The sequence below is a fragment of the Dendrobates tinctorius genome, unplaced genomic scaffold (genome assembly GCF_039654945.1).
Source record: "Dendrobates tinctorius isolate UK_male_01 unplaced genomic scaffold, ASM3965494v1 ptg000057l, whole genome shotgun sequence".
NCBI classification, from domain to species: Eukaryota; Metazoa; Chordata; class Amphibia; order Anura; family Dendrobatidae; genus Dendrobates; species Dendrobates tinctorius.
Genome location: NW_027361725.1, coordinates 7,215,217 through 7,231,985, shown reverse-complemented (window position 1 = coordinate 7,231,985; position 16,769 = coordinate 7,215,217). Strand labels below are relative to the sequence as shown.

At 42.3% G+C, this 16,769-nt stretch overlaps 1 protein-coding gene across 1 annotated transcript in view; it reads left to right on the top strand.

Moving 5' to 3' along the window:
- The window catches only part of LOC141091923 (cholesterol 24-hydroxylase-like), a 71,299-nt gene that overhangs the window by 48,345 nt on the left and 6,185 nt on the right, over positions 1 to 16,769 (top strand). The window contains exons 11-14 of the mRNA XM_073577709.1: positions 3,517 to 3,601; positions 3,796 to 3,906; positions 4,584 to 4,672; positions 11,220 to 11,289. Of these exons, the coding sequence (XP_073433810.1) occupies positions 3,517 to 3,601; positions 3,796 to 3,906; positions 4,584 to 4,672; positions 11,220 to 11,289 (355 nt within the window). The remainder of the gene's footprint in view (positions 1 to 3,516; positions 3,602 to 3,795; positions 3,907 to 4,583; positions 4,673 to 11,219; positions 11,290 to 16,769) is intronic.

Sequence of the window (16,769 nt, the reverse complement as noted above, 5' to 3'; positions counted from 1 at the left end):
CCCTTGATGTAGTTAAAATCTACCACCCGGCCCTCTGTGCACTTTTCCTCGAACAGGTCTCGCTTCAGCCCTGTGAGCCACTCCCAGGCCAGCGATTCTGTCCTCATCCACTCCTCAACGACGTTGGGCATATCCTGCAGCCATAGGATTCCCCTTGATATCGACCTCACAGGAGTTGAGGTGTCCTGCCTCCCCTCATTCCAGTTGAACCTCTTGGATGGAGCCTTCTTTTAGGGAATGAGTGCAGGTTTAGCTGCTTCCCTCTCTTCCACCGTCTCTTTTCTCACTGGCAATGTGGTCGGCCTAACAGGATCAGACTGACCTGGTGGGGGAACATTCTCCAGTACCGGCATCTGGTCTTCCTCAGGCATCCAGCTCCAGGTCTTCCTCAGACATCCAGCTCCTGTAGAGTAACTGGATATTGTGATGATACAGGCACACCTTCAGCTGCGGGGTCGTCTGCCACTGAATGGATATAGACAGTGGTGTCGCCTGCTGTGGCCCCAGAGACTGTAAGGTGGATAATCTTTTCATTGACGGATACTTCCATTTCTTCTGTTCCTCTGCTTTTGCTGCTTACGTGGTCCATCACTGTGGGGTCTTCTCGGGCGTCTGTGGGTCCTGTGCTGTAAACAAACTGGCATCTGCCAGTTACTCTCAGCTGACTTTTCGCCCTATTTTCTCCGCCCTTTCAGGGGCCATGCCAGTGACTCAACCGCCACCTCATCTGTCATTCCCTGTGACTCTCTCTTCAGACACACCTCCTTCGCTCGTCGCCTCTCACCTGATGGGCTACTTTGCTTACTGGATTGCGTCTCACCTATTCTTGATTGGAGCTTTTCTCTGGCACACCTCCTCCTTGAGATTATCACTCCAGTGGGCTGGGCACTTTATCTTCATGAGTTCAGACATCCACTCCCACGATGGGTCGGACCTCTCTGCTTCAGACCACCAGCCATCACCATCTTGGGACTCACGCTGCCGTCCACCATCTTGGAGATCGTATCCCTGTCCACCATCTTGTTCGCCTTTAAGGTTATAGGTCCACCGTTTTTTCTGCTCTGACGCTGCACGCACCGCCACTTAAAGGGGGGATCAGGGCTGATGCTGTGGTCCGGTTTTGACTTCTCTTCACCCTGTACGCAGATATTTTCCCATGAGTGTTGATGAGTGTTGTGGTGTTGCACTCTGCTCATACTTGTAGGCCAGTGGCCTCTGCTACATCTCTGTTCTTAGGAATAGAATTAGTAAAACACACACCAGGAGACCTTAAGTCCGATTCAACAGGTTCGGTTTTACTATATAGTTCAGAAACATAAAAAGCAAAAAACACAAATGTCCTGAACTAAAAAGTAAAAAATATACTGCAAATAATGCATAAAGGTAATAATAATAATAAGAGTATTTATTAAACATAATTTTGATCAAAATAATGTACAATAGTTCAGAAACATACAGCTACGACATACAAGACGAGGCAGAGCCCTCTACCGTCGATGTTCCCGTTAAACAGTACACTTCAAGGTCCTGTCTCCGATATGCCAAAACTGTCCCCACCTCAACAACTTCTGTTGCCACTAGGGACTCCCTGTCCGGCAACCCAGCTTTCCTGAGGCCCGCCACCGTTCCCTCTTGCTCTTCCCTGACTGACCTCTTCCTCTTAGGAGAGAATGAGACATGGCCTTCACTGCCTACTCCAGGATTTGGGTTGTAGACTGTTCATCGTGTTAGAATATGAAATTACGTCTGTCTATCCATTTAAAAGCCAAGTGGTGAATGTCCAGGTAAAACATCAGTCAACAAGTCAACTTAACACAAGTTCTATCAGTTCTGGCGCAGCAAACACGGCAGTGGAGATGGCTCATATGCTTCGTAATAGCTAGATCCCAATCATGCAAGCACCATGTGACGCACATTACACAAGTCTGAAATGGTGGCCTGAAAAAAGGTGAAGAAGCCTGAACTTCAATATTGTCATAAGAAGTGTTTGTAAGTTTTCAAAACAAATTAACCTCAGTAAGGTCAAACAACTTCACTTGTATAAACCAGGGACCCTTACAACAATTTATGGATATAGATATGCATAAAAACTAAACCTTTAATGAAGCCTAAATAGTAGACTATCTATCTAGCTCCTGATGATCCTGTTGGGAGGAACGCGTTGAGGTTTTTGCCTATCTTACATCAAAATTCTGAGTATCCCTCTATTTGTTATCAACAATGTTTTTTATATTGATGTTATAAGGATCACTTGTCCTTCCATATGTATGGTTTTGCTACCCGATGTTGTATCTAAGATTATATCAGGGTATTTCCAGGGTAAGCCGTCGTGGAGCGGGGGCGCCATTCCGCTGACCAGCAGGGTGCCAACCTCCGCTGACAGGAAGGTATTCAGATATAGGGGACAGATAATGAGATACTCTAAATGCACTTGTCACTTTTTGTCTTGTCTTCTTTGCACTATTTTTGCACTTTTTCTATTGTTGCCTACTCAGCTACCTACTTGGCAACCCCTGTACACTCCTTTTCTGAATAACTGATTGACTATTCGTGGCACACATTCGGGGCCATCTAGGAGTTTTAGGGTACAGCCGCCGTGGAACGGGGGCACCAATCTCGATTGTGTTTAGGGTGCCAACCTCCGTTGTTAGGCAGCTTTGATATCAGGACCACATAGTAGGGTACAATAGGTGACACGGTTGTTTGTATTTGTGTGGTTGTATTGTCTACTATTTACGTTTCATTAAAGGTTTAGTTTTTATGCATATCTATATCCATATATTGTTGTAAGGGTCCCTGGTTTATACATAGGAAGTGTTTGCTCAAGTTGGTAAAAAAGTACAAAAACTGGACAGTGGAAAATTGGGAATGGGTGATCTGAGTAGAGTTGAAGAAAACACTGTATACATATCCAAGTGAGTCGAACAGTATGCACCAACTTTGAGAAGAGACCTGGGATCAGATATCAGTGAATCTGATCAAGAGCATGTCTAGAAGGATTCAGGAAGTATTGAAAGCCAAATGTGGTTTTATAAAATACTAACAAAATAATAATAAAAAAAATAATTTTGATATCTAGGAACAAAGCAGCAGCAATGTAGTGACATGACAAGAATTTGCATAACTAATCATATGCTAAATAGTTGCAAGTCAAATTTATGTAAGAGATAGCCAAGATGATTGTCTATAAAATGATGGTAGTCTCACATTCAAAATGGTAGTAGATGGTGAAATATGGAGTCTGAAAATCGAAAGTTCAAGACATTGTTAATCTTTTGCTCGTCAGTCTACACAGGGACACTTTGTTACAATCCTTATGACCAGTATTTTAGTGACCCATTGGGAGTCAGCACAGTCTCCAAGTTATGTTTATGTCAGATTCATCCCAATTGTCAAAATTTGTTTCTGATTTAACTAAAAGACATCCACCTCTCTGTAGGTAATGTTCACAGACTGTAAAATCAGCTTGACGAGGGTGACTTTTTCATAATTCTCATGAATTTTCTGATTCCTAAGGGCCCAGGCTGAGGTGGATGAAGTTATTGGCTCTAAACGAGACGTTGCTTTTGAAGATCTTAAGAAACTGCGATATTTGACCCAGGTACTTATTAATTTTTGTCCTTGTGAGCTTACAATCAATATACATATTCCTGTTCAAGTAATGGATAAGGTCAGTATTTTACAAGTGGGGTGTGTTCTTTTTGCTACACGAGACAGTGATAAATAAAAGGATAAATGAGGACATTGCTGTTTGTAAAGGGTTTATATGAGTCTCTCATTATATTCCTTTTATAGGTTTTAAAAGAATCCTTGAGATTGTACCCAACAGCACCAGGAACATCAAGGCTTTCAGTAGAGGAAATAGTTGTTGAAGGAGTGAGAATTCCTGCTGGATCTAATGTAATGGTAAGCGAAAAACATAAGATTGTAAAGTTTATCACTTTAAAAAAAACTTTCCTCGTGCCATATTACATATTTAGTGTACAAAGAGAGGCAATACTCAGTGCTTGTCCTAATATCTCAATTTATATACCTAATTTACTATCAATGCTAAGTAAAAATGGTCTTTTGGTATGTCCTAGATGTAGTAAGAATAGTATCTAAATGTGTTTAAGGGTTTGTCCCTTCCGATCATGGCCAATTTCCATTTTTGTGCTGTTACCTTTTATTTCCAAGATGCATATTTTTTTTTCCATTTTTTCCTTAGACTCCCATAAAGATGCCCCACTGGGATAGTGCCACTTAAATGACAATAAAAACATTTCAAATATACACTAAATGCTGAAAAATGCCATAATAAAGAATACTCTCCAGTGCTTCCCAAAACCCCTTTAATAAACCATAAATACAGATGATACAGTTAGGGATAGAAATAATAAAGTGGCATTCTTTCTTTGTTCTGTGGTCTTCCATTGTGAGCGGTGCCCTAATTTTGGAAATTGGTGGGTGTGATTTCACAGAACGCCACAAATATAATTTGGTCTGTCTTCCTGACATTTTACAAATAATATGCTATGCTATCACTGCTAATTAGAATAAGTGTGAGGATGGTATCATATAATAAAATCTCTTTTTATTTCTAGTTTAACACATATATCATGTGTCGGATGGAGAAATATTTTAAAGATCCTTTGCACTTTGACCCTGATAGATTCCATCCTGATGCCCCTAAGTAAGTGTGGCTCTATATTAAAATATATATTTTCATCTTAACGGGAATGTGTCCTCAGAAAGGAACCTATTGTTTAAAATCTAATTTTTATGTTAAATTTATATTTGTAAATTATTTTGAGGGGGGTTTTTTATATAAAAAAAAATCCTGAAATTTTCTAGTCCTCATTCTGAGGCTTCTAATACACTGACACATCCTGACTGTCCAATAGATTCACACATCTCTTTCAGCAGTCATCTCATTAGCATCTCTCCTCTATAAACAGTATATTATGTATGATCTACCATTACACTAGATAACATAGGATTCACCATAATAGGTGACGTCACAGCTCACCTCTTCCCCCTCCAGGCAATATAGAATTAATCTTCAGCTCCTCCCCCTCCAGTATAATGACTGATAACACCTCTATATACAGTAGATAACACAGGCTCCACCATTTATAATAGGTGATGAACACAGATCAAATCCTCCTCCTGTACAGTGACTGGTGACACCTCTATATACAGGACGTAACACAGGTTCCACTATTTACAATAGGTGATGTCACAGCTCATGTCTTCCTCCTCCTGTAAAATGACTGATAACACCTCCTAAATACAATAGATAACACCAGATCCACAATTCACAATTGGTGATGTTACAGCTCACCTCCTCATCCTCTTGTACAATGACTGATAACACCTCTGTATAAAGTAAATAACACAGGATCCACCATAATAAGTGATGTCACAGCTCATGTCTTCCTCCTCCTGTAAAATGACTGATAACATCTCTATATACAGTGGATAACACAGGATCCACTATTCCCAATAGGTGATGTCACAGCTCACCTTCTCCTCCTGTACAATGACTGATAACACCTCTATATACAGTAGATAACAGAGGATCCATCATTCACAATAGGTGATGTCACAGATCAAATCCTCCTCCCCCTGTACAATGACTGATAACACCTAATAAGCCCGCAAGGACAGAGGCCTCTTCCCTCTGTGCCAGTCTGTCATTGCTAGTTTATTTACTGTAAGTGATGTTTGTATTTTGATGTAACCCCTTCTCATGTACAGCACCATGGAATCAATGGTGCTATATAAATTAAAATAATAATACAGTAGATAACAGAGGATCCAACATTTACAATAGGTGATGTCACAGCTCACCTCCTCCTCCTGTACAGTGACTGGTGACACCTATATACAGTACTTAACACAGGATCCACTATTTACAATAGGTGATGTCACAGCATTCAATTTCTCAAAATTGTGGTATCTATATAGACAGAGTACTACGTAAATTTGTAACAGCCCTACCTTCATATATTAGGGACACTTCAGATTTGTTACTCAAGATCGAAGATATGTCCCTTGATGACAATGTACTTTTGGCCTCTATTGATGTGGAGGCCTTGTATAGTAGTATTTCCCACAATATGGGATTGAAAGCAGTTGAATATTTCCTGAAGTCTAGGGGAATACATTGCAATGCACATAATGAGTTTATCTGCACCTTGCTTGAATTTCTGTTGACACATAACTATTTCCTATTTGACGGCGTGTACTACCACCAGTATCAGGGGCACCGTGATGGGCAGCCCTTGTGCGCCCATGTATGCCAACTTGCTTCTGGGCTGGTGGGAAGACACTGTCGTCTTTGCAGATGATCAGGCGGCCTGGTGGTGCCCCCAGATACAATTTTGGGGGTGCTACATAGACGACATTTTGATTTTTTGGGTGGGGGACATCTCCTCCTTCAACAATTTTCTGCAAGAGCTTAACCAGAATGGTCTGGGTCTTAAGTGTACTTCAGAGGCTGACTCTAAGTCCATCAATTTCCTGGATATTAACATACAGAAAGAAGTTGACGGAACATTGGAGACCAAAATATTCTGGAAACCATCCTCAACCAACAATTTGTTGGATTGGGGGAGCAACCATCCATTAAGTCTATGTAAAGGCATCCCCAAAGGACAGTATCTCAGAGTCAAGAGAGACTGCTCAAAACCATCGGGCTTTTATAAACAAGCCAAAGAACTGAAGAGTAAGTTTCTTGACAGAGGATATCCAGAGAAGGTTCTCAAGGATGCCTTTAAAGAGGTAGAGTCATGCACGAGGAGTAATCTTTTACACCCCAAACAAAAAGAGAAAGATAAATTTATACGTATTATTGGTAACTACGACAGACGTTCATGGGAAGTACGCAGGATAATCAGCAAATATTGGGGAATCTTGAAAGCTGATAGCGAGATCTGTGACTTTTTACCGGATAAACCTGCCATTACCTATAGAAGAGGTAGATCCATTGGGGATCAATTAGTGCACAGCCTATATACTCCATTACCAAAAAAGAACACCTGGTTAGATAGAAGGTCTGTGGGAACCTTTAGATGTGGAGGCTGTTCCTTTTGTAGGTTTATTGAGGTTGGGAAAGAGTTCTGCAGTGTATCCACGGGCAGAGTTTATCGGAACAGACATTTTGCGAGTGGGGTGATCTATTTATTTAAATGCTTATGCCCACTTAATTATGTGGGCAAAACGAAGAGAGAACTGAGGAGACGGATCGGTGATCATGTGGGTGACATACGTCATGCCAGGGACACCCCAATTTCCAGGCACATCAGAGAGGTATATCAGGGTAATCTGGACTCATTTTCTTTTTGTATCATTGAAGTGGTCACTCCATCAATACGACGTGGTGATTGGAATAAGAAAATCCTACAAAAGGAGTTTGTGATGGTTACGTGTGACTGGACACACTGCCTCCAGCAGGGTGAATTTCTCTGACACACGTGACCCTGGATACACCGCCTCCAGTAAGGCGAATTTAAATAATAAAGGGAAACACCAGGGGAACCGATATAATGGAGGGCCTCCGATAGGGAACGGGGACGTGGAGACCTCCTGCACTCCCCTGAGTCAGTGTCTCTGCACTCCTAACAGTCCCTATGCAGGTTCCGCACCTGGCGACGAGCAGGATACCTAAAAACCCTAGCTCGCCCTGCACCTAGCCCTTTCTAGTGAAATGGACGGTGCAGAAACTAATCCCACCACTGCACTGAAACACACAAAAGGGAAAGGTACAAACAGGGATAACACCACTTAGCTTTGCTCTGTTGCTATTGCTCCCAGCAACAGAGTCCACCACCAGAATGCAGCTTTCCTCTTGACTAGCTGCTCCTTCACCAAGCTTTGTCAGAGCTGCAAGAACTGCTCTCTGGCTCCTTCCACACCAGGACTCTGACTGAGCTGCCATTAACTCTCTCTAGATCCTTCCTCCACCAAGCATGGTTGAAATGACCAATTTCACCAACAGTGATTGCAACCACCTGTCACTCTTTTATAGGTAAGAGCCAGCAATCACACCTGCTTCATAATCACGTGCACTAAACTAAAGTAACCAGAGTGCAATGACCCTAACGGCCACCGGGGGCAAAACTAGAACTGAAACCACCACAGTGCAATGACCCTAATGGCCACCGGGCGCAAACTCACTTTAAGCAACCAGCTTAAATAAAAAAAAAGGTTACAAGTGCTTTTGTCTGTCACAATCCAGCATGGATCATGACCGAATTAAGGTGGATCCATAGGTTGGAGACGGTGTCTCCAAAGGGTCTTAATGAACAAATACAATTCAACTGTTTCCTTTAAAGGCATGATCTGATATATATCTTTTGCCTCCAATGCTTCCTTACCCTATTGGACTTTAAATTATTTGCTCTCCGCCCCATGATCATTGGCCTGAAGTGGCCATCATGGCTATATCTGCCCTTACTATGGGTATACTATATCTATTGTTTCCACAGATATCGTGCTGGAAAGAATTTTTGTTATTTTGGAGCACAAAGTGTGATCTGGTCTGCTTTGAGACTTCATATGCTATATGAATGACTATATCTTGTAAACGAGAGTCATGTATTTAGTCAAATTGTCCCATTGTAAGGTATCCCTACTATAGTACTAAGCCTATGATGGTTCGTGTAAAATATCACTTGTTATACTAGAATAAATGGGATGTCAAAAGTATCGCTATTGAATATGGGGCGTATTATTTCTATAATCCAATTTAATATACTTAATATGTCCATATAGAACATATGCCCAGGAGATAAATATTGGTTTTCCCTGGACACCTATGGGATACTTGTATGACTCTTTGCTGTCGCCTATCAAATTACTATGCGTGTATGGCGTACATGCGATATAGAGATGGCAGGCATGCGCAGTTCACTAGTGGAATCCTATGTTGGCCATGGGTATGGATGGTTGGATGTCCGGACATGCACACCTCTGTTGTTAGGATAGCGCTATGCAGAGTGTACCGGACATGCGCAGTTCATTGAGTGAGTCCTCATATGAGATGGGTATGGGCATAGAGAGGATGCAATTCCGGACCTGCGCACTCTAAAGCGGCATGATGCTGATAATCAGCTCATGCGCAGTAGTGCTTCCAGGGCCCATACAAGTCCCATTGGCAGTATCAACGTGCGGTAAGCCAGCTGATATACTTCCAGTTTAAGATATACACACTGTGTTGCCCTCCCGAACCCAAAGCACAGCGAACAATCAGCTGATGTGCATGTAAAGTAATGGGCCGACACGCAGGCCATACCAGCGGATTCATTCTCGGCACTTTATAAAATGGCAGTCAGTGATCACAAGCTTCAGGCATCATACCATTAGAGGGGACTGTCCCAGGCTATCGAACTGCATCTCTTATCATTATACACAAAAGCTAAGTGCTCCATTTCATCTTATTACTCCTGATGAACCTCGGAAAGGGGAAACGCGTTGAGTTTGTTTTTGGAGTTATTTTTGTTTTTTTGCTCATTTTAGTACCGATTTGTTTATGCAATAAACTGTATGATTTCAGATCAGATAAACTTTTGGAGCTAAGGTTGGGGCCACTGAATGGGTTTGTGCCATGAACCGTATGATCACATACAAATGGAGCCTTTATATCTAGAGTCCACCTCTAGAATTAATGCTGCTCTGGTTTAAAAATCAATTCTTCTTTTGTGGTGTGAACTGTATGAACACAGGCAAACTATACCAATCTGGGGTCATGAACAACCCCTTTTATTTTTCATTTTTTATGATTGGGTTACCTAACCCTTGTGTGTTGTAAATTGTGCGACTTCATGCAAATCATATATTTATATCTATATACTATGGATTGTTATGGACATTTGCTTTAACTTTTTGACTATTAAATACGGCTCAGGTGAATTTTTCACAGGTATAGGGGTTTGCTGTGTATTGGTAAATCTATCAGTGACCTGTGTGTCACATCCTTGGTGAGAGATTTGGATTGGCTAATTTATATCTGATTATGTTTGTCCCCATAAACTTTATACTGCTGGAGGATTTCACTGAACAGTATCTTAGTCCCTGAATAGGATATCAGATATATCAGATCTTCAGTAATATAGGTACTAAGATGAAGAAGATTCATTTAGAATAGGGACAAAGAAAGAATAATCGATCAAAATTTGATAGTCTAATCTAGCAGAGCAGTATCCTTGAAGATAAGCCAAGAAGACTTTATCTGAACCATCTTATTCTTTCTCACCTAGTGTTTCAACTCTTTATCACATCCCTGCCACTATAGGGTCCTATAGGGTTAGCAGGGAGAGCCGTCGTGGAGTGGGGGGCCAATTGCGCAGGTCCTAGGGCTCCAACCTCCGCTGACAGGAAGGGACACACAGGCCAGTGTAGGGATAGACACCTCCCCAGGGTGTACATTCCTTTGGGTATGATGCAATACCTATTTTTGTTTCATTTATTTTGTATTTTTGTAATAAAGTTTCAACGTTTTAAACGGGTATATGAGATAACTGTGAGCCTCTGGATTTTGATCTCATACCAAAATAATTTTTTGAAAACTGTGATTCATGTCTTCCTACTCCTGTAAAATGACTGATAATACCTCTATATACAGTACAGTAGATAACACCAGATCCACAATTCACAAAGGGTGATGTTACAGCTCACCTCCTCATCCTCTTGTACAATGACTGATAACACCTCTGTATAAAATAGATAACACAAGATCCACCATTCACAAAAGGTGATGTCACAGCTCACCTCCTCCTCCTCTTAACACCTTTATAGAAAGAAGATAACACAGCATCCACCATTCACAATAGGTGATGTCACAATTCACCTCCTCCTCCTCTACAGTGACTGATAACATTTCTATATACAGTAGATAAGACAGGATCCACTATAATAGGTGATGTCACAGCTCACCTCCTCTTCCTCCTGTACAAGGACTGCTAACACCACTATATACAGTAGATAACCCAGGATCTACCATAATAGATGATGTTACAGCTTACTTCCTCCTCCTCCTGTACAAGGACTGATAACCTCTATAAACAGTAGATAGGTGATGTCACAGCTCACCATGTCCTGGGGTTCACTTTACTCAAGCTCTATTTTGAATAAGTAAATTATTAGTAAACGTGTTTTGTCTTTATTGTGTAATTACCTGTTTGTTATTGTGCTGATGTGCACTGGATATTTCTTCTTTATTATCTTTACACCATTAGGCCAAATTCAAACACTTACTTTCCGTTTTCTCTTGGGCCACGAACCTGTATTGGACAAGTATTTTCACAGGTAGGAAGATTCTAAAAATTTGAACTAAACAAATTGTACTGCTGAGAGCAAAAAATATTTCAGGGACTCGTAACACCGCTGTCCTAATTTTTTTTTATAGAAATTCGTAGCTGAATATTTTAAAACATAATAACTTTTATTCTTATGTCTTACTAGCTGAAGAGCCCGGCGCTGCCTGGGCATAGTAACTAACTACAGTTAGCTATAACAAAGTAAAATGATTTTATCTATATATATATAAAGCTGAGTGTATTGCCCCGCCCACTCCACATAGCCACATTCACTATAATATCCCACATCATCCCGTCAGCCAGAGCCACCGGACTACTACCCCTAATATCCCACATCATCCCATCAGCCAGAGCTACCAGACTACTACCCCTAATATCCCACATCATCCCGTCAGCCAGAGCCACCGGACTACTACCCCTAATATCCCACATCATCCCATCAGCCAGAGCTACCAGACTACTACCCCTAATATCCCACATCATCCCGTCAGCCAGAGCCACCGGACTACTACCCCTAATATCCCACATCATCCCGTCAGCCAGAGCTACCAGACTACTACCCCTAATATCCCACATCATCCTGTCAGCCAGAGCCACCGGACTACTACCCCTAATATCCCACATCATCCTGTCAGCATGAGCCACCGGACTACTACCCCTAATATCCCACATCATCCCATCAGCCAGAGCCACCGGACTACTACCACTAATATCCCACATCATCCCATCAGCCAGAGCCACCGGACTACTACCCCTAATATCCCACATCATCCTGTCAAAGCAACCAGACTACTACCCCTAATATCCCACATCATCCCATCAGCCAGAGCCACCGGACTACTACCCCTAATATCCCACATCATCCCGTCAGCCAGAGCCACCGGACTACTACCCCTAATATCCCACATCATCCCGTCAGCCAGAGCTACCAGACTACTACCCCTAATGTCCCACATCATCCCATCAGCCAGAGCTACCAGACTACTACCCCTAATATCCCACATCATCCCGTCAGCCAGAGCCACCGGACTACTACCCCTAATATCCCACATCATCCTGTCAGCCAAAGCCACCGGACAACTACCACTAATATCCCACATCATCCCATCACAGCCGCCGGACTACTACCCCTAATATCCCACATCATCCCATCAGCCAGAGCCACCGGACTACTACCACTAATATCCCACATCATCCCATCAGCCAGAGCCACCGGACTACTACCCCTAATATCCCACATCATCCTGTCAAAGCAACCAGACTACTACCCCTAATATCCCACATCATCCCGTCAGCCAGACCTACCAGACTACTACCCCTAATATCCCACATCGTCCCATCAGCCAGAGCCACCGGACTACTACCCCTAATATCCCACATCATCCTGTCAGCATGAGCCACCGGACTACTACCCCTAATATCCCACATCATCCCGTCAGCCAGAGCCACCGGGCTACTACCCCTAATATCCCACATCATCCTGTCAGCCAAAGCCACCGGACAACTACCACTAATATCCCACATCATCCCGTCAGCCAGAGCCACTGGTCTACTACCCCTAATATCCCACATCATCCTGTCAGCCAAAGCCACCGGACAACTACCACTAATATCCCACATCATCCCATCACAGCCGCCAGACTACTACCCCTAATATCCCACATCATCCCGTCAGCCAGAGCCACCGGACTACTACCCCTAATATCCCACATCATCCCATCAGCCAGAGCCACCGGACTACTATCACTAATATCCCACATCATCCCGTTAGAACCAGAGCGCTGAGTGGAACAGTCCTAACTTCCATACCGGAGATCCCTTTAAGAAAACCTGGGATCAGAACCAGAGCGCTGAGTGGATTTGCCCTGACTTGCATACCAATGATCCCTTTAATAGAACCCTGGGGTCAGAATCAAAGTGCTGAGGGATTTGCCCTAACTTCCATACAGGAGATCCCTTTAAGAGAGGCCTGGGGTCAGTACCATAGCATTTGAAGGCAATTGCCCTGACTTTCTATACCGAGGATCCCTTTAATAGAACCCTGGGGTCAGAATCAGAGCGCTGAGGGATTTGCCCTAACTTCCGTACAGGAGATCCCTTTAAGAGAGGGCTGGGGTCAGTACCAAAGTGCAGATTGGATTTGCCCTAACTTCCATACCGGGGATCCCTTTAAGAGAGCCTGGGGTCAGTACCAGAGCTTTTGAAGGCAACTGCCCTGACTTCCATATAGGAGATCCCTTTAAGAGAGGCATGGGGTCAGTACCAATGGACTGGATGGATTTACCTTGCATTCCATACCGGAGACTCCTTTAAGAGAGGCCTGGGGTCAGTACCAAAACGCTGAGTCGATTTGCTCTAACTTGCATACCAATGATCCCTTTAAGAGACCCTGGAGTCAGAACCACAGAGCTGAGTGGAACGGTCCTAACTTCCATACTGGAGATCCCTGTAAGAAAGGCCTGGGGTCAGAACCAAAACGCTGAGTGGATTTGCCCTAACTTGCATACCAATGATGCACGGGAGGGGGTGATTCATTTCTGTCATGTGCTCTGCTCCTTTCTGGGGGGCAGACAATGGCTGGGAGCTTATGCTCCCGGGGATGCTAGATTTCTCCCATAACTGGCTTAGTGATCGGACCCAAAGAGTGGTCGTCAATGGCTGCACATCCAGTTGGAAGAATGTCTTAAGTGGGGTACCACAGGGCTCTGTCCTGGGCCCTGTATTGTTCAACATTTTTATCAACGATTTAGATGAAGGAATTGAGGGTAAACTGATTAAATTTGCTGATGACACAAAGCTAGGAGGGATAGCTAATACTAGAGAAGAGAGAGAGAGGATTCAAAAAGATATAAATAAACTGGAGAAGTGGGCAGCAACTAACAGAATGGTTTTTAACAGGGAAAAATGCAAAGTACTACATCTGGGCAATAAAAATGAAAAAAGCATATACAGAATGGGAGGAATAGGCCTAAGCAACAGCACATGTGAAAAAGACTTGGGTATACTAATAGATCACAGACTGAATATGAGTCAACAGTGTGATGCAGCAGCAAAAAAGGCAAATGCAATTCTAAGATGTATTAACGGAAGCATACAGTCTAGATCACGTGAAGTCATTATCTCCCTCTACTCCTCTTTGGTCAGACCTCATCTGGAATACAGTGTCCAGTTTTGGGCACCACATTTATAAAAGACATCAACAAACTGGAGCAAGTTCAGAAAAGAGCGACCAGAATGGTGACCGGTCTGCAAACCCTGTCTTATGAGGAAAGGTTGCAGGATTTGGGATTGTTTAGTTTGCAAAAGAGAAGACTGAAAGGAGACTTAATAGCTGTTTACAAATATCTAAAGGGCTGTCACATTGTAGAAGGATCAACTTTATTCTCATTTGCACAAGGAAAGACTAGAAGCAATGGGATGAAACTGAATGGGAGGAGAGACAGATTAGATATTAGAAAAAACTTTTTGACAGTTAGAGTGATCAATGAGTGGAACAGGCTGCCACGAGAAGTGGTGAGTTCTCCTTCAATGGAAGTCTTCAAACAGAGGCTGGACAGACATCTGTCTGGGATGATTTAGCAAATCCTGCTTTGAGCAGGGGGTTGGACCAGATGGCCCAGGAGGTCCCTCCCAAATCTACGATTCTATGATTCTATGTCAGTGTCTGCTGAGGTGTTGTCAAGTGGGAAAACTTGCTCATAGCAAGCAATCACAGCTCAGCTTCTTTTACCCAGCTCTGGTGAAATGAGAGATGCTTAGTGATTGCTTGCAAGGAAAACTGTTGCTCATAGCATCCAATCACAGCTCAGCTTCTTTTGAACTTCTCTTGTGAAATGAAAGATGCTTCGTGATTGGTTGGTTATACACACACATTCAGTTTTATATATAGAGATATTTCCTCAATATTTCTATTGTTTCTCTATACAAATAGCAAGAGCAGAAAAGGAGCCTGAACTTTGATCTGTTTTAAAAGAGTAGATAAGGAATTCCATTATCTCCCTGCTGTGGAGTTTGCTCTTTTACACACTGATGCCAAAGACCGAGGTTAAACTTGACAACAAACATTGAGCAAACAATCGTTACTGTTAAAATTGCGCATTTTCCTATATTTCAGGGGGACACAGTGTATTAATAATTCATATAATCAGGGAGCACAGCATATAATACAGTATATATACAGTATAGTCAGTGTTTATCATACCTATCGTAAGGGGGCACAGTGTATATTATACTTGTAGTCAGAGGGAAAAGTGTATATTATACCTATAGTCAGGGGGCATAGTGTATATTATACCTATAGTCAGGGGGCACAGTGTATATTATACATATAGTCAGAGGGAACAGTGTATATTATACATATAGTCAGAGGGAACAGTGTATATTATACATATAGTCAGAGGGAACAGTATATATTATACCTATAATCCTATATAAACCTATACCTATATAAACTTATATATACCTATTATATATATTATACCTATAGTAAGGGGGCACAGTGTATATTATACATATAGTCAGGGGGCACAGTGTATATTATATCTATAGTCAGGGGATACTGTGTATATTATACATATAGTCAGAGGGAACAGTGTATATTATACTTATAGTCAGGGGGCACAGTGTATATTATACGTATAGTCAGGGGACACAGTGTATATTATACCTATAGTCAGGGGACACAGTGTATATTATATCTATACTCAGGGGATACAGTGTATATTATACCTATAGTCAGGGGACACAGTGTATATTATACATATAGTCAGGGGGCACAGTGTATATTATACCTATAGTCAGGGGGCACAGTGTATATTATACTGTACATATAGTCAGAGGGAACAGTGTATATTATACCTATAGTCAGGGGGCACAGTGTATATTATACCTATAGTAAGGGGGCACAGTGTATATTATATTTATAGTAAGGAGGCACAGTGTAAATTATACCTATAGTCAGGGGATACAGTGTATATTATACATACAGTCAGAGGGAACAGTGTATATTATACCTATAGTCAGGGGGCACAGTGTATATTATATCTATAGTCAGGGGGCACAGTGTATATTATGCCTATAGTCAGGGGGCACAGTGTATATTATACCTATAGTCAGGGGACACAGTGTATATTATACACTCACTGGCCACTTTATTAGGTACACCTGTCCAACTGTGTGTTAAGACTTAATTTCTAATCAGCCAATCACATGGCGGCAACTCAGTGCATTTAGGCATGTAGACATGGTCAAGACAATCTCCTGCAGTTCAAACCGAGCATCAGTATGGGGAAGAAAGGTGATTTGAGTGCCTTTGAACGTGGCATGATTGTTGGTGCCAGAAGGGCTGGTCTGAGAATTTCAGAAACTGCTGATCTACTGGGATTTTCACGCACAACCATCTCTAGGGTTTACAGAGAATGGTCCGAAAAAGAAAAAAAATCCAGTGAGCGGCAGTTCTGTGGCCGGAAA